Source organism: Mchenga conophoros, linkage group LG22 (assembly GCF_057382185.1).
Source record: "Mchenga conophoros isolate Kocher_MC1m ecotype Shallow Benthic linkage group LG22, M_conophoros_male_GT1.1, whole genome shotgun sequence".
Taxonomy (NCBI): Eukaryota; Metazoa; Chordata; class Actinopteri; order Cichliformes; family Cichlidae; genus Mchenga; species Mchenga conophoros.
The window spans coordinates 22,771,325-22,795,851 of NC_140546.1; the positions used below are offsets into that span (position 1 = coordinate 22,771,325).

The window sequence follows — 24,527 nt, forward strand, 5'->3', positions numbered from 1 at the left end:
CCCTCACCACCCCTGGCACTGTGGGCGAGGGCCCGGGTGTGTGTGTGTGTTTGAGAGAGAGTGAAAGACAGATTGTATGTGTGTGTAGCGTGTGTGTTAGCGGACCACAGGTGTCTGGTGGCCGTGTCAGGGTGTTAAGAGGTCTTCAGAGAGGCCCCCCGACTCTCAGCATCTGTTTCAGAGGGAGGGAGCAGCAGAAAAGAGGAGGAGAGGTTGGTGAGGGTTAGCAACACATAGCCCGAGGGGTGGTGGGGCAGTAGCTGACAAGCAGGTGCCTATGTTGACAGTAACCCTTCATACTTGAACCTCAAATACACACACACACACACACACACACACACACACACACACACACACACACACACACACACACACACACACACACTCTCTCTCTTCAAGTCAAGTGTAATTGCAGAGACTGATTGGAGGGAATGCAGAGGGAATCCCCTTTTACACAGACACGCATGCACACACATACATCACAGGATCTCTTTGCATGGGGTCAAAGGTGAGGGAAAGAGGGGAGGGCACACAAAACTCTCACATTTCCTGCCAAGTCTGTGTGCGTTTGTGATTTTGGTGCACAGTAACCAAGCTGCCCACACAGATGTGCATGCAGGACAGTAGAGATGGACACGAGCTTCTGGCCTTTACTTACTACGCAACTGTAAGGGAAGTTGCGTGGCTTTGGAATTCGTGTGTTTTGTAAAAAACAAAGTGCGTGTGTTTGTAAATGAAACCCATTTGGTCTGAATGTTAGTCAGTCAGGTGTACCGGTGCATGTCTGGGAATGATTATTTTGGTAAGGAGGAGGGGGGAGGCAGCACGCAGCGGGAGGTCGAAGAAAATTGGAACAGCTGTTGATTAACATGAGTGCTCTCTGTCTCTCTCTCTCTTCTTTTTTTTTTTTTACTCTCCCTCAGTAGAGGAAGAAGAAGAAGATGAAGAGTTGATGGAAACGAAGCCGGGGCCAGAGTCGGAGCAACAGGATGAGGACGACAACAGGGAAGCCAAAGAAGGTAAAACGAGTTTAGCAACAAAAAAAACCCCCATTCATTTAATGAAACCCCAAAATAAACTTCCCATTCTTTTTCTCATGTGTGTGACACCCTTCTCAGGTCAGTGGGTGGATCAGATAGGAGGGTGGGGGCAGGTTTCAGCATATCAGGACCATGGCATCTTGGGGTCAGCACTGATTAAAAACCTGTCACTTGACCCCGTTCGTCTTCAAAGTGAAGAGGAATGGAGAAGTGTGTGTATGTGTATGCATGTGCCCGTGTGTGGAAGTCCTAGAGAAAAGACCTGGTTCAAACACAAGCCATGATGGACATATTCATATTCTGAATATGCGTGACTGTAGCAAGTGTGAGTCAAACACACACAGATAGGCAGATGCACCCACGCAGTCGTAAACACACAGTCATCCGTCTCCTCTCCATCCTGGCCTATTACAAGGTCTGGCCTTTGATCTCTGCCACTCGATTCACTGGGTCTTTTCTGACAACTCGTAAGAAATACAAAGAGATGGAGAGGGATCAAAGTCAAGAGGCAGGGTAAAGGTCGGTGTGTGTGTTTGTGTGTGTGTGTTAGTGTGAGGAAAATCGCGTGTGTGCTTGGGGACAGTGACTTCAAAAAGTGGACGCCGTGCTGTGCAGCCATTACGTTCAAAGGGAGGCGGGTCGCTCACAGGGCTTTGTTATTCCGTTGTTTATGAAGTTCTTGCTCTACGTTTTTTTGTGTGTTTTTTACTAGGAATGATGCATTAGGAACTGTTTGTAGTTTATTACGTCCTGCATGCAATTCTGGTTTTGATAGAGATGAAGAGAATGCTAATCTTGTCTAATGTCATAGCCACATGTTGATTCTTTTGCAAGTAGTAGTAGAAGCAGAGTACAGTGTTTGTGTGGATATAGTTGGATACACTAGCTGTTAATTCATATAGTGCGTAAGAGGGGGGAATAATTAAAGGAAAAATGGTTAAGGTGTGGGGTCACTACATGCTGCCACAACAGCTTCAGTGCACCTTGACATTGATTCTACAAGTCTTCCATTGGTTTGACAGGTGGGACTGGCCATAGCATAGACCTATAAATCAAGGGTTCAAACATAAGGCATGGGGGCCAGAGTCAGCCCCCAGTGGACAGCTTTGGAACTTGTGAAGAAAGCTGTAAATTTATGGACTTTTACTGTATTTTAATATGTTTTACAGCTCTATCTTTACTGAAAAAGACCATCTACATGACTTTTCATGCTACACTAAAGTGATTATAGGCAGTAAAAAAAAAAAACATCAAATAACAGTGAAAAACCAGCAACAAAAACTTTCTGTTTTATAGTTACAGGGTTGTTTTTTACAGTCTATTAAGACATCCTAAGGATCAAATGTGTAATTAAACTTCTTTAGAATCACAGAAAGGGGAGTTTCACTGGTACGACCCACTTAATAAAAATGGGCTGATCTGCCCTATGATGTAAAATGAGTTTGACATCTCTGCTATAATCATTTTTGCTCACTCAGTGACGACTTCATCCTGAAAGAGACCATTCAGAGGAACTTTGTGTTGATGTGCAGTAAGCCTTTCCAGAACCACTGGATGCTCTCTCTGTAGAGGTCAAGCAATCAGCCCTGTACCCCTGTCTTAGTGTACAACCATTATCCTTTCACTGTCTTTAGTCATTAATTCACTGGAGACTATTTCTCTTGTCATCTTTTTCTTATTTGCATAAGAAACAGCAGATTAACAGCCTGTCTCCATGGGCAGTTTTTCTTTTTTTTGCACTGAAAGCATCGATGACTGTAGTTTCAGAGTGCTTTCTTCACAACTTGTTTCTGCTAGGTTAAAAAAAATGTATTTTTATTCAAAGTTCGGTCATAACTGATTTGGATTTGATCGCAACTGATTGGATCAACCCAATAGAGCACTTTGCTCTCAGGCTGCAGGCTTACTTCTGGTTCCTAGGATGTTTAAAAGTAGAATGAGAGGGTTGGACATTTTAACATTTTGTTTTTTTGATGCTCGCCTCATGTGAGATGTTTCAAGTAAAAGTCCAGCTTTTGTCACTTCCACAATAGCTTGATTGGGCAGCTCCAAAGGTTGCCCCTTACTGGCCTATTATTTGCAGTGTTGGCATTATAACTCCAATTCCTTCTTGATTTTGCTTGGTTGTGTGAGACATGCAGTATCGTGTAGCACAGCAATGTTGCAAAAGCTGATTGATGTTCAACTGGGAGCACTGTGGGCACAGTGGGGAGGTGGGGGGGAAAGGGGGGGGAACTGTGCTCTGAGGATTTTTTTTTGCGGTGAAGACTTTGAGCACTGTCAGTATTCAACTTCATAGGATTTGAGTAGGAAATCAGTCCTACCAGTGCCCAAAATGCTGTCTGTGAAACATATCCTAAAATGTTTCCTCCCCCCTCTCCTAACATTTTAGGAACGCAACAAAATTGCTTTCAAACCTTGCCGTTATTTTCTATTACAACAACATTGTGTGCGAAGTGTGGCCTACAAGTCTCACATGTCTCTGTGTGTTTATATGTTTATGTTGATACTTCTTCCAACAGGCTCATTTCCAGTGCTGCGGGAGCTGACCGAGGAGGAGAGGCAACAAATCCTGCACTCCTCTGAGTTTCAGAGTTTTTTCGACTGCAGCATCCGAGTGATGGAGCGAGCTCTGGCTGAAGACAGCGACATCTTCTTCGATTACAGTGGCCGAGACCTTGACGACAAAGAGGGGTGAGCAGGAAGGAGGCAAATGGGAGCATGAGGTTGGACAGAGCATTGGGTCAGGATTTATTTACAATTCAGTTTTTATTTCCATTTTACTAAACCTCCCAGCTTTTGTTCATGCCTTTAAACAAGCCTGGTGCATGCCCACTGAGTCACTGCAGTTTCAGTGACATTGTGGCTTTTGTTCTTCCAAATACTTGTCTTCATAGTGATGTCACACTCTCAGTGGGTTTAAAAAAAGCTCCTAATAACTGACAAAAATCTCAGCTTAAAGAGCCATCCGAAGGGTTGCCTCTAAATGGTCATTTGGCAAGGACTCCAGACCATTACAGACTACAGGACCACCAAACCCTCCTCCCCCGCATCCTCTGATGTCTCCTTCCTCAACGAGCTCAACAACTTTTATGCTCGTTTTGAGCGAGGGAACCCAACAATTACAACCAAAGCAGACATGACGCCAGACCACCAACCTCTGACTCTCTCCCCCACCGATGTTGGAGCGGTGCTGAGCAGGATCAATGTCCACAAGGCTCCAGGTCCTGATGGCGTCCCCGGGCGTGTTCTCAGAGCGTGTTCTGAGGAGCTTGCAGGAGTCCTGACAGACATATTCAACCTGTCCTTGGCCCACGCTGTGGTATCGGCCTGCTTCAAATCCACCTCCATCGTCCCGATACCCAAAAACTCCAACCCATCTTGCCTCAATGACTACCGCCCAGTAGCACTCACGTCCATCATCACAAAGTGCTTAGAGCAGCTGGTCCTAGCACACTTCAAATCCTGTCTCCCCCCCACCCTGGACCCCCACCAATTCGCATACCGCCAGAACAGGAGTGCAGAGGATGCAGTCTCCATCGCACTGCACTCTGTCCTCTCACACCTGGACAACAACAACACATACGCCAGAATGCTGTTTATAGACTTCAGTTCAGCATTCAATACAATCCACCCCTCACAACTCATCAGAAAACTGACAGACCTGGGTATCAGTTCCCTCATCTGCAAATGGTTACTGGACTTCCTGACCAACCGCCCCCAACATGTCCGGCTGGATAACCGCTGCTCATCTACAATCACGATGAACACCGGTGTACCACAAGGCTGTGTGATGAGCCCTTTCCTCTACTCCCTCTTCACCCACGACTGCAGACCTGCTGATGGTTCTAACACCATCATTAAGTTTGCAGATGACACCACGGTGATTGGCCTCGTCAGTGACAACGATGAGGCCGCCTACAGGGAGGAGGTGGATCGTCTGGCTGAGTGGTGCGACACAAACAACCTGCTGCTTAACACCGAGAAGACCAAAGAGCTCATCGTGGACTACAGGAGGAATGCTGACCCACATCCACCCATCCACATTAAGGGGACGGCTGTGGAGCGTGTGAGCAGCTTCAAGTTCCTGGGAGTCCACATCTCCGAGGATCTCACCTGGACGACCAACTGCTCCAAGCTGGTCAAGAAGGCTCACCAGCGCCTCTTCTTCTTGAGGACTCTGAGGAAGAACCACCTGTCCTCAGACATCCTGGTGAACTTCTATCGCTGCACCATCGAGAGCATCCTGACCAACTGTATAACAGTCTGGTACGGGAACTGCTCTGCCTCGGACCAGAAGGCTTTGCAGAGGGTCGTGAAAACTGCCCAGCGCATCGCCGGAGCACCACTTCCTGCCATAAAGGACATGGACTCTTCATCCTCCTGCCCTCTGGGAGGCGCTACAGGAGCCTCCGGACTAAGACCACCGGGTACCGGAACAGCTTCTTCCCCACAGCTGTCAGACTCCTGAACTCTGCCCCCTGACATCTGACCCACGTTAACACATGGACTGAACATACACACACCCACAATGGACAACTGTACCCTCAAACACACAATAATAACATGGAGTGAACCACCACTCACAACCACCAGCACTTTATATAGCCTCTGTAGGAATTATCCACATATCTCACTGATCTTAACTGCACTACTGTATAATTCTGTGTAAATAATCATTCTGTACAATACGATAATTTTTAAATCTACAACTCTTTATAAACTGCATAGTTCACATTTCTGTATAGCTCATATTTTTGTATAGTTTTTTTAATTTCATATTCTGTATAGTTGTTCATATTTATATCCTGTACATAGCTTGTACTCAATACAGCCTGTACATACTTGTAGTTATAGCATATTCATAACATACTTCATACCATGTACATTATAACATACCATAATAGACCCATTTCTGTAATATGCTCACATATCTATATTATTGCTAATATATATTTGTAATATATCTATATCATGGCTAAAGCACTTCTGGATGGCTGCAAACTGCATTTCGTTGCCTTGTACCTGTGACATGTGCAATGACAATAAAGTTGAATTCTATTCTATTCTATTCTAAATGGAGGTGTTGGTCGAAGTTGTAAGAGTCATAAGTGCAAAGCTGTTTTAGTATACTGCTCTGCTATTATAGAAGAATGCTGCTTTTACTGACTCACTTCAACTTTGACCACTGCAGCCACAGAGAAACATGAAGCCTGTGGTCAAATAGAGATTAAGTCTAAAACAGGCCATGGCTCAGTGCTCAACATCAGCCCTCCTTTTTTATTCTTTTCTCAAGGACGTGCTTTGAAAGTGTAACAACCTACATTTCACTACCTTTTTTCATTACATACAGCCTCACATAGTACTGCAGACAATACAGATATCATCCACATACTGGTGGGCATAATGCGTGGTAATTTACGCTCCAGGTTTGTCCAGGTGATGAGTCAGCTTTAAGTTTAAAAATGACTCTTTTACATTAATTGTTGCTATGAAGTTTTGTTTTTTTCCCCCTTGATGTTATAAATCGAGCTCACACTTTACCCTTAAAGCAATGTACTTTTGTCTCTACCTAAAACCTGAAACTCACTTGCCACTTAGTGCATGTCAAGCCAAGATGACTAAACGGGAAGCTGCAGCCATCAAGGTCCGTGGGAAGTAAAACTGACAGGTTTCCATAAATGAGCCTGTGAAATTATTAACAGCTGTCTGCAGGTACCTTTTTCTACGGATTGCTCAGGTTATCTCAGCCAGTCTGCAGACATCCCACTGTGGAAGCTCCCAGTCTGGATTTAACTCCAGACATTACTGTGATGTCTCCCACTATCATGATGTGTTTTTTCATTTATTTGTTTTTCATTCATTCAAAGTTCAATGTATCCGTTTTAATAAGATATGGATCATGGTTTGTTAAATTAATCATTAACTGTCCAAACTGACCAAAGAAACCTTAATTATGATTTTTGTTAGAATTTTGTAGCCGTGCCACTCCAATAAGAGACTTCTTACAACTGGAGAGCTGCCCTTGTAGAGTTGATATTAGATATATGGACAGAAGTATTGAGCCCCATCTCTTAATCACTGAATTCAGGCGTTTTTAGTGTCAGTGTCACACGTGTATAAAATCAAGCACCTAACCATACAGACTATTTGTTGGTTGTTCTAAAGAGCTCACTTTTTATGTAATAGGATGCCGACTCATCAGCTTGGTGACCCCGCTCCAAACTTCCAGATTAACATTAACATCAGCACAGAAATTGGGTACCGGGAGCTTCATGGCATGGGTTTGAATGGCCGAACAACCCTAAAATTATTGTGCCACTCATAGCCAGTCCAACACATCTTCATTTATGTTGGTTTCTTTTTCTCTTTAAAACTTTTGTAAACGTTATAAAATGAATGTTTGCCTTGGTTCTAATGCAACTTACACTTTTAGTAAAACAGTACACATGGTACAGTTCAAAAGGGCATTTAATCAATTAATAGTCTCAGCTTTAAAATAGTGGCTGTGCCAGCAGAAAATAAGTTGCTCCCCTTTCACCCTAGTTACTATGGTGTGTACGTTTTGGTAAAGCCCAGACTAGGAGTTACTTTGCCAGTGATCACAAATGACTTCATCAGAATGAAGTCAGTTTTTTAGTTGGCAGGTGCTTATTAACTCTGGCAAGGATTTTGCTATTGGAACCAAGCTGAGTTGAAGCAACCTTTGACCTTTCTCTCCACTGTCCTCTTCCAGAGACTTGGGCAGTGGCTCCAGTCTGTCCTTCAGTAGGCTCTTCTATGACGAGCACTGGTCAAAACATCGTGTGATCACCTGCCTCGACTGGTCCCCTCAGGTTAGGCCTGAAACTTTTCCAAACAGTAAAAGATTTGCCAAGAATGAACCATGTCTCTGTTGGTATTTTTTTTTTTCTTCATATCGTTGTCTGGATGTTTCCCATCTTGTAAGCCTTTCCTTTCTCTCTCAGTATCCCGAGTTGCTGGTTGCCTCCTATAACAATAATGAGGATGCTCCACACGAACCAGACGGTGTTGCTCTGGTGTGGAACATCAAGTTTAAGAAGGCCACCCCAGAGTACATCTTTCACTGTCAGGTACGTCAAACATACACTTGCCAAGTCTCACATCTATTTCCAGAACTATTGGATGCCAGTCCTGATGTCAGACGTCTGCAGGTTAAGTTTTGCCACTTCTGTCTTAAATGTCTGGATGGTTATTTCCAAGTATTCTAACCCAGAAAAGTCATGTTAAACAAAAGAGGTCCTCTTATGTCTTTCTTTTGAGTTTCTTTGTTTTGAGTTTTTTTTAATACATTTATGAATTCAACTTTATGTCCATCGAGTAATTTACAGCTTTTACTTCTTTACGCAATAATGGTTGGAATGTTGTGAGATTAAACTAAATATATATTTACACTACCACTAGAGGGTTATTGTAAGCGTCAGAAAGTGGGATTTTCCAGGATGTACTCTCTGGCTTTTAATTGACAAATCATTAGCAAAAGGGCTTGATAGTCAGACCTCGTTACATTTGTTTAAAAAAACCCAAGATGGTGGTGGTGAGAACACTCATTTCACGGCTTCGATATGGGACTTAATGAACCTCTTGACGGTGGCACGTCCAGCTTTTGTTCTGGCCATGAGTCAGGCAAAGCATGAATGTGGGTTGCAAAGTGGCTTGCAGATGTGCAGCAGTCCTAGGAAGGATAAAGCAGTTTAGTGTACTCTGTGTGAAATTTGGCAGTTGTATGGATTTCAGCTGATGAGGGCTGAAAATGACATCAGCTGACCTGCTGTCATTGCAGTTGTACTTGACTTCATGTATTGCCTGAACTGAGACTGTGCTGTTTTTGTTGGAAATGAAACTAATTTATGCTTGTGATGTTAATTGCAAATGAAAATAATACATTTTAGGAGGGAGAATTGGAGATGGAAGGAGGTGGGGAGGTGGAACGATTGACTGTGGGGACCTTCACAGCTCCCACAGGGCCACGTAGAGATGTGTCAGTAGTAAAATGATGTTGCCTACCACTTCCTAATCCAGCACTGAGTGTGTTAGCCCACCCAGGCTGTGCTCTATTTTGAGGTGAAATCTTCCTTACGCACATTACAGTAAAAGCAGACATACATCTGTAATAGTATAAATGCTATAAGCGGTTACCTTTCTGTTTAAAGTGATGTCAGACATGAACGCGCACACTCGCACATTCAAGGTTTATTAAAAACTTAAAGCAAAAGAAACAAACAGAGCAACGTAGTCCTTCATACCACACACTGTGTGCAAATATTTCAACATGAAGTCTAGTTCTGTAATGGATTTTTGAAGCACTCCATTCTTTTACTGCACCATAATTTATTCTGCTGCTCAAATTCATGCGGTTGTACGGACAGATTGCAGCTATGCATCTCGTAGCTCTGCGATTCTGTAGATTTTTCCATGTGGCTCTCGGACGTTGTCTGACTTTATTAACAGCGTGCGGTTTCTGAGCATGCTGATCTGCAAGTTGTCGGCACTGAGCAGTAGATGCTTGGGAACAGGGATATTTGTGTAAGCAGCAAATAAAATGCTCTGTGTATTAAAAGGAGCAATAAAACTGTAAAAGTTAAAGTGAGTATAGTGACGGGAACACACTAAATAGCACTGAAAAACTGGGAAATTTCACTTTGTATCAGAAACAGACAAACAACTACAAACAGTGTTGACTTGTCCACACGGAGCGATTTGTTTTATCTGAGCCTTTACTGGAAAGCTGTGCATTACACAACATGATGCTGATGAAGAAAAGAAAACAACTGAGAGCAAATAAAAACATTAAAGTGCCCCCACCCACCAAATTTCACCACCACACCTCATGTCTTACATGACACGTTCAAGGAAGGATTAACAGTGGCAGATTAAGTGGCGATAAAGTAAGAAAGAAACCATTTAACGTCAGCGTTTACTTCTCACGTCACTGTTGGATCTGGATAAAACAAAGGGGGAGAAAGTAGAAGAAAGGTCAGGGGACTGTTTGCTTTTCTCACTCGCTTTCTCTCTGCGGTGTCTTTTGCAAACAGAGTCGCTACTCTAGTTAGCTACGTGTCAGATGGCTTTTAATATGTGAGCATGCTGTGCTCTTTAACCCACCAAAACCACAGGGCTCAGCGCCTCTTCCCCTTTCTTTCGTTTTCTGGTCACCTTTCACCTCCCATCTTTAGCTAGAGTAACAGAGAGGCCACACTCTTGCAGTGCACACATGCTGTAGGTCGGGTTGGTGAACACTGCTGCTGTTGGCAGTCAGTGTTTGGCAACACTTAGCCGGTTTTTGTTTTTGCAGACAGAAGCTGCTGTCGTTTGATGAATGGATAGGTAGATGAATACTGTATATGTGTATGCCCGTGTTTGTATGTTTGCTGTAAGCATGTGTAACGACCATGGTGTTTATGTGTGCGCGTGTGTGTGTGTGTGTGTAGGATACAAAAGAATGACAGGGCAGGCTGGTATTTGAGTGTTTGGGTTTGTGGTTGAGGCTGGATCCAGCAGGGGCTTTATTGTAAAAAGTAGTGGGTTATGGGAGGCTTCATATTTCAGATGGGGTTTCAGTGAGGTCAAGCTCATTGGCCACTTTATTAGGTACACCTGTGAACTCTAAGTGGCTCCAGCACAGTTTGTTTTTTGTTGTTGTTTGATGTCACATTAAACTTTATTACTGAAATTGCTTTAGTTCATGTACAGTATGTCAACGTAAACACTTCTATAAACATTTTAAATGTAGTGGAATCTATTCTACCACCACACTCCTCTATGAACGTAAACATAAAGTTGAAATATATCTTTTCAGCATCCATGATCTTTTTCAACAAACACCGAAAGTGAAGCTTTGTAAAAGTGGAACTTGTGGTAATACAGAGATAGCAATGCATTTCATGGGTTATCTATTAAAGTGGCTAATCATTGTTTTTTCATTTTAAAGGAATATGAAGTTATAAAGTGTCAAAATACAATATTTCATGCTTTTCTTTTGGGCGGAATCTCAGTTCTTTTCAATGCCGTTTTATTAGCATCAGGACAAATTAACACTACAGACTGGTGGCAGATTTATTTAGAAATATGCATAGTATCAGCTATGTGTTGCTAGAACAACTTTAATGCACTGGTTTTGGCACTGATTGAAGTCTCTAGTGCTCTGCTTGAGGGAAGAAGCACTATTCTTCCAAATGATAATCCCACATTTACTGTTTTGATTAAGGTATGGAATAAAATTAGGCTGATCATGTTAATGTACAAAAAAAAAATCCTAAAAAAACAGTAATATTCCGGCAGCTGGGGCGCCAAAATAATACCAGAAAATAACAGAAAATAACTTTCACATGAAAATACGGTTATTTTCAGTAATGACAATACAGTTTGTTGCCCTAATTTTACATGGGATTTTGCCTCTTTCAAGTGCTTTTATACATTAAATTAGGAACATTTTAATGTTATTAAACAATGAAATTACCTATAAACAAGGTCAATGAATCCGGCAATATGAATAATAATACTTCAATGTACAGAAATATACAGTTAACAGTTGGTTTAAATAATAAAGGATTGCATTCATATCGCGCTCATTGAGACCCTCAACGCGTTTTACAATTCCACAATTCCCCTCTGGCCATCACCAGTAGGTGGTGAAGTGTCTTGCCCAAGGACACAACGACCGAGGGCTCGAACCGGCAACCTTCTGATTACAAGGCGAACTACCAACTCTTGAGCCACGATCGCCCTAAATAACAATAATAAGAATTATTATTTGATGTAAAAAAAAGTTTATGAGAATCATATATTTTTCCATAGCATTACATTTGAATTTAACAGTTCAATCTTTCAAATAACGGACAAATATTTGTGAAATTATGATACATTTGTGAATGTATTTTAACAATAATACATTTAAAAAACAAGAAAATTATGTTTTATTACATTTATAGTGATTTTACGTTAATTTACATTTGATATGTAAAATCACAGTCTATGGTGTGTTAGTTACAGCAGGGCCCAAGAGCAGACATGGGCAAGGAGATGTGACATGACTTAACAAAAGGCGAACCTTTATTATGGCTGATGACAGAAGGCAAAAACAAAAGCTAAGACGAGTGCAGGCAAGACAACTAAACTGGAAAACAGACTAAGAAAAACCTATGAAACTGTGATAAAGCTATGAAACTTCAAGAACTAATTCTATGACTGTGAGAACTGTGACGACTATGACAAGACATAACTGGGAAGGTTACACAGACGACGCGACACAGACTGAATGAAACACAGAGACTAAATACACATAAGGGATGATCAAGGGAAGTGGCCACACATGGGAGCACAGCTGACACACATGAACCTAATGACAGGACAGGGGAAGTGAAACTAAATACAATGAAAAAAGAGGACTCTTTCAAAATAAAACAGGAAACATGATGAGACAGACCAAACAACATGGGTTGACAACATGAGACATGGAACACAAAGTGTAAACAAGACTAAGATCCAGGGAAAGGGGAAATGAGGAGATCCAATAAACAGAACTAATTCTGAACAACTTAGGGGTGTAAGAGAGCTAGACGAGCTTAACCCAAACAATAAATGACAAAACACAAAGACTCAAGTTCTAACTGATAACGCAAAAACAACTTAACATTTCCCCATACTAAACAGAAATACACAATATATAATGAACTCAAAATGCTGGGTCACAGACCCAGCCATGACAGTCCAGTCCTGATTCGTTGTTGGTCTCTGTTCTTGATGTGCTGGTGTTGTGAAGGATACTTCCCAGTTTGTCACATTGGGCAATGCACTCAGGGAACCATGCACAAATATTTTTGGCAGTGTGCAGCAATACTGTAATATTGCATTCTAATGAAACACTTGTATGTGTAATAAACAGATGTCACAGGAATGTCAAGGATTTGTTTTCATTTTCTGTTTCTTGCTTTGCTGCTGCGTGACCGCTTTTTTAACTCTTCTATCACAGCTATTCACAGCTTCCTTGGTTCTTAAGTACACCTTTCTGTTTTGAATGTACTTATCTAGTGCCGCTTACTGTTTTTCCAAGTACTTTTTCCAATAAAGAATAATTTAACTGTGGTACTAACTAGCTGTGCTATTGAAAATATGTCAAAACTGTTTCACATTTATGCTGTGAGACATTTTTGGAAACTGTTTCGCTTTTTCATGATTTTTAACATGAAACTGAATTTTTTCTGATGTTTTAAAACCCTGTTTACAGAAAGAGACTGTGGAAATTAGGAAATGAAACGAATGAATAAATATTAACTCTTGTTTTTATAATTGTCAAAATCCGAAGTCACAGTGAAAAACAAAGTCTGACATTTTACACGGTGTCCCAGTTCTTTGGAAGTGTGGTTTTTGTAGTTTGTTCTGGTTTGTGTTTTTCAGCACACGATATAAATGCAGTTTTTTTTTTTTTTTGTTATCAAACTCTGCTTTGGTCAAAAAAGTGAATAAACTGTATATGAAACGAAACGGCGTAGTAGGGATCGGTTAACGTAGCTTCATGACCTCACTTTAGGAGCCACTGATCTATGTAGCTCCTCAGTAAAGGGTCCGCCTCTGCTGGGGATTCTGGTACCAGTGTGCTCTCCCCTCAAGACGCCTGTCCCAGCAGTTGGACCCTTCATCACCCCTTCCCAGTTGGGTCCAATCTTGTAACTTCACACCAGCCTCTCAAGTGGGCAAAGTCATACCACATTAAAGAGACCGTTTGACTTAAAGCCTCTGCTGAACCCCCCCCAAACCACAAGACTCCCTGTAACAACCCCTGCCGCTACTGTCATATCCCATTGCACTCAGTCATATTTTTATTAATATCTCGCTGCCTAGCGTTCGTTCTTGAGTCTCTGGCACTTCCAGAAAGGTTGGGTAAGAGAAGTGGGGGAGGCAAAGAGGAGAGAAGGAGGTAGGGCAAGGGTAGAGGGAGTAGGAATGAGAGGAATATGTGACAGCATTATTCATTGTCTTTGAGTGAGTTTGAACCCATGTGCAGCTATACTGGTGAACAAAATTGCTCAGAAGGCTTGACAATGTGCCAGTATTTGATATCGACCGACCAACAGTGTCTGTGTGGAGAGTTTAAAAGTTTTTCCCATTGTGATTAGATGTCAGTAGATGGAATTTCATCTCTCAGAAAGTAAGCGTTGAATTTTATGGAAAATTTGTTTATCCTGTACCACTTTAACGGTATCGATCAGAACTTAATCCTTTCAGCCGTTCTCATAAATACCTTAAAAAAACCTGAGATGTCAACATCAATAAACATTACACCAGCATTGGCCAAGTGAATATAGGAGCCTAGCAAACAAACAAGATATGGAAAATAAAGGAAAACCAGCTCTAGCAGGCAAAGAAAGGCCTGTTTGTGTTCCCAGAGCCGCCTCCTCATGCTTTCGCTCAATTCTTTGCCTGATGAAATGGAGACTCTGGCTTGGTATTCCTCTCTCCCTGCCAGAAACCACAGAGTGACAAAATCTGTGGGGTGTCATAAACGAGTGAAGCCAGGGGGAGAAAGGGAGGAGAAAGGTGGTTGCGAAGCCGGGATGCAACCAAAGACAGTCGGATCCATCTGGTCCTGATAAGGCAGAGTGGAAAACAGATGAGTGCGGTGAGGCAGATGGTGGGTTTGGGGGGGGAGTGGGATGAGGCTAGAGAGTGGATCTGTTTAGGAGGATATACTGCCTAGCGTGCCATATCAGGCCCCCTCCCTGTTTCTCCTCAACCTAGCGCTCTCACTTCATTCCTGCCTGCCCGAGTGGACTTGAGCAACAGTTTGTTGCCTGAGGAAAGAACAAAAGAGAGGCGGAGGCAACAAAAGAAAGACTGTTTGCCCCTCTGTAGCTTTCTTTCTTCTTATGTCATTCCTTTACACATCTCTAATCCCTTGCTGGGTGCCATCTTTCATCACGGTGTACCCTGTGTGTATTATCCTATACAGAACACTTCCTATTGATACAATAAAGGCTGCCAGAAACACTTAGCCTTGGGAGCCTGTGTGTGATATGGTAGATGATACATGTGTGCAGAACCTGCCTGAAGAAAGAAATGGAACCTGCTGTTCTTACTGCCACAGTATCTCCCTGTAAAACTTCCCCACTTTATCTCAAGCATAATATAATGTACCAAAGTGACTCTTGCTGCTGTCTTTTCTTCCGGGAGACATAACTCCCTAAATCCTGTCCATCTGGATTAGCAGGAGATGACGCAGAAGGTGTCTGACCTGCTCTGCATGTGAGATGAAAACCACCCAAAGAGCCACTCTGCATTTGGAAATGAAATGTCAGGCTTTGAAGCAACAGCAGTGATATGGAGATGCAGTCCCACTGCTTCTACAAAAACCATAGAAGACATGAACTGCATTTATATTAGGCTGATTTAAAGAAAAAATATCTCTCTTTATCTATCTCTCGATCTATCTAGATAGCTAGATAAATAGAGCTAAAAGGCCCAGCCACCCAATGCATGTAGGCAAGGTGACCTGCTGAAGTTCAAACCAAGCATTGGAATGGGGAAAACTCCAATTTATGTGACTCTCGTGGTTGTTGATGGCAGATGGGCTGGTCTGAGTGTTTCAGAAATTCCTGAACTGCTGGGAGTTTCTCTAACAACCATCTCTAGAGTTTATAGAGATTGATGCGAAAAACTAAATATCGAGTGAGAGGCAGTTCTGTGGATGAGAATGCCTTGATGATGCTAGAGCTCGGAGGGGAATGGTCAGACTGCCTAATGGGAAGGCAACAGTCATTCAGATAAACGCCTGCTACAACCAGGGTATGCAGAAGACCATCTCGAACAGCTTCAACTCTTCTACGAAGGCTTTTCACAAGGTTTATGGGAATTTTTGACTGTTATAGAAGTGCATTTGTGGGGTCAGATACTGATGTTGGACGAGAAGGTCTGGCTCGCAGTCTCTGCTCTATTGGGTTCTATTGGGTTGAGGTCAGGACTCTGTGCAGGCCAGTCAAGTTCGTCCACACAAAACTCACTCATTCATGTCTTTATGTACCTTCGGGGACATTCCCAAACCGTTCTCACAAAGTTGGAACATGAAGTTGTCCAAAATGTCTGGATTATCTGAAGCATTAAGAGTTCCTTTCACTGGAACTAAGGGGCTGAGCCCAAATCTTGAAAAATAACCCCACACCATAATCTCCTCTTCACCAAACTTCAAACTTCAGACAGTGCAGTCAGAAAAGTACTGTTCTCTGGCAACCTTCAAACCCAGACCCATCCATTGGATTGCCAGACAAAGAAGCGTGACTCATCGCTCCAGCAAGCACATCTTCCCTACTCTAGAGTCCCGTGATGTTGTGCTTTACATCACTGCATTCAACGCTTTACATTGTGCTTGGTTTGGATGCAGCTGCATGGCCATAAAGCTCTCTGTGCACTGTTCTTGAGCTAATCTGAAGGCCAGATGAAGTTGGGAGGTCTGTAGCGACCAAATCTGCAGAAGGATGGTGACTTCTGACCATTATGTGGCTCAGCGTCCGCTGAACACTGTCTTTGATTTTATGTGGCCTACCACCATGTGGCCGGCGTTCACAATCACTTCCACTTTGTTATAATACCACTAACAGTTGACTGTGGAATATTTAGTTATGAGGAAATTTCACAACTGGACTTGCACAGGTGGCATCCTATCACGGTACCACGCTGAAATTCACTGAGCTCATTCATTCACAAATGTTTATAGAAGCAGTCTGCATGCCTAGGTGCTTGACTTTATACACTGTGGCCAAAGAAGTGATTGGAACACCTGAATTCAATGATTTAGATTGTGTGAGTGAATATTTATGATAATAAAATGTAGCTAGACACTTCTAGTTTCATTGTTTGTCTTTGGTTTCCTGTGGCAAATGACTTCCATCACTCACTCATGTTGCTTGGTCAGTTCAGAAGCTGCAACCTACAGACTTCCTGTTTTGAACAGACACAATCACTCACAGAAATTCTGTGACTGTATCCGCATAGCTGTCCTCTTTTCAAAACAGTAACTTGATATTTGCATGCATGTGACACCATTTGGTGACATCTGTAAATTGTCCCTACAAACCATTACACGAGTAACACTCTCCCAGAACGAGCTCTAAGTTTCCCAGAACTTGAGACCGTTAATGCAGTACTAGATTGATACATCCGCTTTTATGCAGTCATGTTTAGACACTGAAATATTTTCCTTTAACATATGCAAAACACATGTTTTGAGTCTCAATGGCAAAGATTCAAAAAAATGAATAAAAAGTAGACAGAATTACAGAAAGATTACAGAAATCCAGCCAAAACATAACCATGCTTCCCATAATTCAAATATATAAAGTCAGACATTAATTTCCTCCGACTTTGAAATCGAGATTCCATCAACGAGTTCACATTTAGCTTAAATCATAAACTTGCTTATACTGTAGCACGCGGCAAATTGATCTTATTTCAACGCCTAATTACATGCAGTAGATTTAAAACGGATACAAGTTTCAAACTTGTGCTGATGTGACATTTGATTAGCAGAATTTAGGGAGAACGACTTTAATCTTAAGCCCAAGTTGCTGCTGGCAGACGCCTCATAGTGCGTTACTGGGACAAAGCGGGGCTAATTTTCAGTAGCTCTTTCACTAAGCCTGACAGCACATGAGGGGAATGATGGCATAACCTGTGGTTTCTCAAAGAGGGGATTCAGAGTTTAGTCGGGAATTTTCCTCTTAAGATGGGAACACTGATAGGGCTTACGATTGAAAGTAACATATGGATCAAATAGAGGAGTTCCTTGATTTGATTTAGTTTCTCTTTGTCATTACTCATGTGGGGTAGAGATGTTTATTTAGGGTGTTGACGGCACTGATGTTTTACGTTTGTGTCTGTATATTCTTGTGGAATTACATGTTAATTTTTTAATTTTTGTTGGCGGAAATAATAAAAGAAGCTTTGGTCTTTACTAGAAAGATGTGAATTTAATGAGATTGCTTATATTTTAATCCACCTTGACAAAGATACTAAAACCTCAGATGAGCGATGCTTTTACGAGGCAGGTTAGCTGTTCCCCCTGCTTGCGCTCAAACTGTCAAACCTTTCTTCATAGAAGAAGAAATCAGATCCAAGAGTTCTTACATTGTTTGGAGTTTTGAGACAGATGGTTGTGGGGGTGGAACCATGTGCATGTTAAGCGGATGTGTGTGGGTTTGTGTGCGGAGATGACAAAGGGTGCAGGACTATGGTTTATTAGCCCACTGATGGAGTCTGATGGAGGGGGAACGGACCTCAAACAGCAGCCTGTGAGACGACCACAGAGGGTAAAGGTCACCGAGAAACTCTGGGTCATTAGAGTGATCACAGCCAAGAAACAAACCTCCGCGCGCTTGAGAATAGCTGCCTTTTCAGCACAAAAACATCATTCCAGACATTTTTTTTCTCTTTTTTGATGATTCGTTAACACACAAGCACATGATTGTATATTGCTTAATCCAGCGTGTAACATGTCATACAGTGCACCGGTGATCTTTTGTTAATCAGGCAGCTTTAGATGTTCCTGGACGAGCTGTCAAGTCTTGCTTAGTAATTCATGCTAATAAGCCTCTAGCCTCGATCCCCTTTTTGTCAGACTGTGTAAATAAACTTTTCAGATCGAGCCTTCATGCCAGCCGACAAGCACCTTTAGTTTTTACCACCAGAGTTTCGTTTATTTTGAGTCTAGACATCTGAAGTGACTCCCGAGCCGTGCCGCTGGAAGCCGTGACTCCTCAGAAGTAACAGAAAAGAGAAATAAAAGAGCGTGAAGTGTTTTCTTTGCCTTTGGTTTGTTTTCCAGTCTCCTTTCAAAATGAACTGGGGTTTGGAGTTGGCTGCTTCGCACATGGTGTGGTGGAAGGGATGGGGAGAGAGGGAGAAGTAAAAAAAGAAGTGAAAAATAAGCACATTTTACTACTGCAGACGTAGTGGAATCTTTCTACGCTATAAACAAAATACATTCAATTAGTGTTTTTCACTATGATACCTTTACTACTGTATATTTACTTGGCACATGGAGTCTATGACATGCCTCTCTCATCATTTTTCTAATAACAGAAATTTTAATTTGTAAAAAAAATCAAACATGTAGAGACTTAAGAGTTATAATGAGAGTCCAAGGTACAAACCAGGTATAACCATCATGGTTAATGCACCTTTGTCTAGATTCAAGTCGGCAATATAAGATAAGGAACAGTTAGCGTACTTTGTTGCTTTTTTACCACTTATAGACGTTATTTTTGCTGCTACAACCTGGCAGATGCTCACGATAGTCATAAATAGGTATAAATAAAGCCAAAACTCCTGCAGGCTGAGCCAGCCTAACTGACATTATGAGTACTTTCTATTGTTTAGCATTTACCTTTATCCCATAATTACTGCTTGTGGCTGCTGTTTAGCTAAACTTAACATAGTTTCACTTGAAGCAGTTGTCACCTTTTTAAGGCATTATAACAGTCTCTGTTGTACAAACTTATATTGTTCTCGGTTGAACAATACCCAACAAATTCCTTTGTGGTTTATTTTTTTATGGATTATTTATATGATCATTATAAATTAAACTGTTGTAGATGTATCCTAGGTCTTGCCTTGTTAATTCAGTGATGAGTTTTGGAGGATTCTGATAGAGTTTTGTCTCCACGCAGTCTATGAGCTGCTGTTTCAACAGCAAAACATCTGACATACAGTTTTCATGAACACTAAAACTGTCACCAGCGCTCCTTCCTACAAATCTACGATTGCATGAGGCAACGATCCATTTGCGAAATGCACCCTCCATGTTGTTCTAGCTTTACTGTTTTTAGTTGTGATTTGTGTTTGTGAGCTTTGCTCTGTTGGCTCTCTCGTGCCTGTGAATTATTTCCCTCTCAACAGGACTATGCTTTTTTTTTTTACTGGTTCTGATGAATCTGTCAGTGAATCACACCAGTTAACCTCCTGTAGCGCTATGCTGCAGGATGCTGAAATAATTTTCTCATAACTCATAGCTTCAGTGGCTCTGGGTCAGGGGGAGCTAGCTGTTGCACGCAGAAGCCCTTATGGGATGCGCACCGAAGAGGAACCAAAACTCAATAAACACAGCGTCTAGGGGGGGTGGTAGTTCAAGGGTGCGCTTGTCATGACGGAGCCTACGGTGAGCGCTCCAGTGGCTGCTGGGGTTTTGATGCTGTAATGTGAAACGGCTGGGGAGGGAAGGAGGACCACAATTCCCTCTTTGTCTGGTCTCCACCCCAGCGTCACCCCATTCTCGTCTCCTCAGCGGACCTTCACAGTGCCCACACTCGTCATCTCCGTCTCCGTCTGTGTCCCCACGTATGCCACCCATCACGATGTCTTGATTGCTCGCACTCACTCGCACCCAGCCAAGTGTTACCGTTTTGAGTTCATATCTTTTCCTCTGGGCTTTTCTACCATCTGCATTCAGTTCATAATAATGTCAGTAACATAAAATAACACCAGCATTGAATCTGAGTAATGCGTCCTAATTCTCCTCTCTCGTTTTCTCTCCTTAGTCTCCGGTGGTGTCTGTGGGCTTTGCCAGGTTTCATCCCAACCTGGTGGTGGGGGGGACGTACTCAGGACAGATAGTCCTGTGGGATAATCGCAGTCATCGCCGGACCCCTGTCCAGAGGACCCCTCTGTCTGCTGCTGCACACACTGTAAGGATGATTTAAACTGTCAGTATGATACATTTATCATACAGTATGTAAAGGTTTATCTCTGCTTTACAATTAGAATTGTGATATTAACAGCAATACGTCTGCAGGAGATTATTTATTACTTTCCTTACTGTGTAGTTTTCCTGCGATGACACATCATTATTAAAACCTGGAAGGCAGAACAGTTTCAGTATTTAACAGTTATTTTTTAGCAGGATTGTTTACCCAAAATTCTGGATAGCTCCTTAAATCATAGAGTAGTTACATTGCACCAATCCATCCTTCTCTACAGCCATTCACAGTATAATCAAACTAGGGAAAACCCTTGCTCAAGGCTGTGCCACGACCAAAATTAGTGCCACCGTGTGCAGTGGATTTATGGTTTTTTGTGTAGCGGCCTTCAGATGGGGTCAAGTTGGCAATTACATGCAATCTGTGATAAATCAGCAAGCATCGCAGATCTGCTGCCATGTGCATTGATAATCTTTTCCCCGAGTATGATGATCCTGACACAAACAGCTAAGAGTGATAAGCTAGGTCATTTTAGCTAATTAGCACTCACTATTGCTTTGTAAACTGTGATCTTCTTGTTCTTCACCTCCTAAATGAAAGACCTGAGATCCAAATTACAAATAGCGGTCTGTTAAAAGTGTATTATTGTACACTCTTATCCTGACAGCAGTGCAACAAAGAGCATTCACAACAAGAAACTGCTAAAATGGATCTCCAGCAGGGACGTAATTGTTCTCTAGTGATTAAAATATTGCAGTGGATTCTGTATGTGGATCAAAAGTGCCCAATTTCCATTAATCTTCTTTTGAGAGGTCATTTAAATGTTCTTTGATTGAAAATTAATTTTAGTGGAGGGTTGTTGGAACCGTGTTTTGCTCTTCAGAGCTCTGTGTGAGTCACGTGACTGAAAACTAAATTGTTAATTTGGTTAAAAGTGTTGAAATACACTTAGGCCAACATGGGGAAAAAAAGCAGATAAACACTTTTTTTAATCCAAAAATTCAGACGTATGAATATGATAAAAAGATTTTGATTGCACCAATTACACTGAATGATTTTTATATGATAATCTGTATTCTTGGGTCTGTCTGCACTTAGACATAAACTTGATAAAAGCAAGACATAACTGAAAGAGCAGCTCAGTTCAGCTATAGCAAATTACTGTTGAATATAAACTAACGATATCTTAAGAACCCAGCTTGTTTATAATCACAGCTACAGTAGACACACACATTGTTACATGCCATCCATACTGTAGCTTTAAACGGGCTGCGGGCTCTAATAATGAGGCTGCCACTCTCCCGTTAGTGGGTACAGCATGCTAGCATGGTGCTGATTGCTGAATGGATTCTTTGTGCGACCCGGCGCACAAATCAATTACTGCTCAGTAATGATATAATGGCTTCACACACTCGTGGATTTGAACAGCAGCACATGTCTGAAACGTAGGGTGATTTAAAAGGACGAATGCACACTGGCATGTGAGCTGTCTGCATCTCTTGGCCCCAAAAAGCATCTAATGACATCATGTGCTAAAGGGGAAAAAACATGTGATCATTACAGGACAATGTTTATTCGTTTCATAAATAGTGGAATATCACAATTAATGACATGGTGATGCTGCTGACAGCCTGCTACAATTAGGACTGTTTCAGCTATTTTTTGTACAAGAGAAATTGTTATGCTTCAGTTCAAAGAGGCTAATAATTAAGAACTATAATGTGATCACAATGTATTATCCTAAACGATGTTGTTGTAATTATACTACAGTTGATAACAGCTTTTTTGTATTGTGCACGGGTAAATCTTCACCCAAATCCATTTGTTTGTCTCTGCGTATGATCGTGTGTGTTTGTCTAGCACCCAGTGTACTGCGTGAATGTGGTCGGCACACAGAACGCCAACAACCTGATCACCGTGTCCACAGACGGCAGGATGTGCTCCTGGAGTCTGGACATGCTCTCCCAGCCTCAGGTACACAAAACTCTTACCGCACATTAGTGAAGCAGTCCACACAACCTGCCAGCAGCATTTAAAAAAAAACAACAACTTTTTTTTCACTCACTAATGCTGTTTTGTTGTAAAAATGCAGGTTTATGCTATATCCACTCTAATATAATGTGTGTAGGAGACCATGGAACTGGTGTACAATAAATCCAAACCCGTGGCAGTGACATGCATGGCCTTCCCCACGGGAGACGTTAACAACTATGTGGTCGGGAGCGAGGAGGGCACTGTGTACACTGCATCCAGACATGGCAGGTTGGTTAATGAAACATGTATTCTTAAACACAGATATGCATTAAAGTTCACCAAACGTCTGCTGAATATGAAACAGTGCTCATATAATTTATAATTATAGAATATTAGAATTATAACATTAGCAAAGTTTAAGAGGATGATTGTCCCTAAATTAGATTACATTTAAGTAACTTAAAACTTAAAATGTGATTACAAATGAAGTTCTCCCTCTTTTGGAGGGAATTTTGGGCTAATGGTCGCAGTTCCAGATGTTGCCTTGTGCGTTTTCTCTCTCCAGTAAGGCAGGTATCTGTGAGATGTTTGAGGGCCACCAGGGGCCCGTCACAGGCATCAGCTGTCACAGCGCGGTGGGCACCGTCGACTTTTCCCACCTCTTTATCACGTCCTCGTTCGACTGGACCGTCAAACTCTGGAGCACCAAGGTACAATGTGGGAGGTGTGTGTTAGTGTGTGTGAGGGAGCGAGAGAGAGGGGATGTGGAGAAAGAAAGGTTGTGCGGGGGGTTGATTGTGACCTCCAAGAGGTTTTTAAGCAGATCCTGAGAGGGAGAGAGCATGAACTAGTGAAGAGGGAAGGTTGAGTAGAGAGGTCTCGTACAACTTGTGTGTTTCTCTACATATATGTTTGAATAAGCTGTTATTGTGCGTATATGGGTACTCTGTGTGTGTGCGTTTGTAGGGAAAGTATTCACTGCTAACTACAGACTGTATATAAGGATGGTTTTAGCCTCCAGAGCTAATAACATAGAAAATCTGCAGTCTATGAGCTCACTTCATTTATAACTTCATTTATGAGTTTATGTTCTAATTTGTACTTTCAGCTCTTATGTTAATATAACATAGTGTTGATTTGGTAAATTATGCCCCCGATGTAAATTGGGATACGTTTTAGGAAGACCTACTTTGTGATACTGTACGATCGTGTATTATCACTGTGTCTCAGACAGAGCCACCACTCGCTGTTCACCTCCAGCTTCAAAACATCAAATTGGGGACGATCAAAGTGTTCAGGTCAAACAAGAAGCAGCCTCTGGAGGTGAAACATGATCCCAACACAGAAGTGGAAAAAATTGCAGTTCCTTTAGGTGCCACTCGAGGCGTGCTCCAAAAGGGACTCCATTCCCATAGATTTCACATTTAAGATATAGAGACTCGACCTGAGTAATGGAGTTTGTGTAACTGAGTACATCTCCATTGATATGACTACTGCCTACCACGGTGAGTCTTGGAACCAGACCTTTTCACTGTGTCGGCACTGTTGGTGAGTTTTCGATTATCTGATGGATGTTCTGTGATACAGCAAATCAAAATGAATTTATGCATCCGTTTTGTTGAGTAAAATGATCCTCTTTAATTAGGCTAATACAAAGCAATAATTAGCTTATAGACAATTTGCTGCTCTGAACCATTCATGTGTTAATACAGTGTTACAATCTTCAACTGGTGTATATCTCACCCCAAGCACACCCAAGAGCAACACCTCTACAGTTGAGACCAAAGTGAATATGTTTGGTATTAAAACC

General features: G+C 42.0%; 1 protein-coding gene across 14 annotated transcripts in view; it reads left to right on the forward strand.

The window, feature by feature from the left end:
- The window catches only part of dync1i1a (dynein cytoplasmic 1 intermediate chain 1a), a 69,558-nt gene that overhangs the window by 23,570 nt on the left and 21,461 nt on the right, over positions 1 to 24,527 (forward strand). For 11 of the 14 annotated variants that reach the window (XR_014890472.1, XR_014890473.1, XM_085262862.1 and 8 more), the window contains 8 exons: positions 924 to 1,019; positions 3,563 to 3,734; positions 7,777 to 7,876; positions 8,009 to 8,134; positions 20,585 to 20,731; positions 22,604 to 22,717; positions 22,872 to 23,005; positions 23,283 to 23,427. Coding sequence is in view for 12 of the 14 variants with exons in the window: in XM_085262862.1 (XP_085118988.1) it covers positions 924 to 1,019; positions 3,563 to 3,734; positions 7,777 to 7,876; positions 8,009 to 8,134; positions 20,585 to 20,731; positions 22,604 to 22,717; positions 22,872 to 23,005; positions 23,283 to 23,427 (1,034 nt within the window). In the remaining 2 variants the exon portion in view is untranslated. The remainder of the gene's footprint in view (positions 1 to 923; positions 1,020 to 3,562; positions 3,735 to 7,776; positions 7,877 to 8,008; positions 8,135 to 20,584; positions 20,732 to 22,603; positions 22,718 to 22,871; positions 23,006 to 23,282; positions 23,428 to 24,527) is intronic. The other 3 variants (XM_085262866.1, XM_085262872.1, XM_085262873.1) reach the window with 1 other exon arrangement.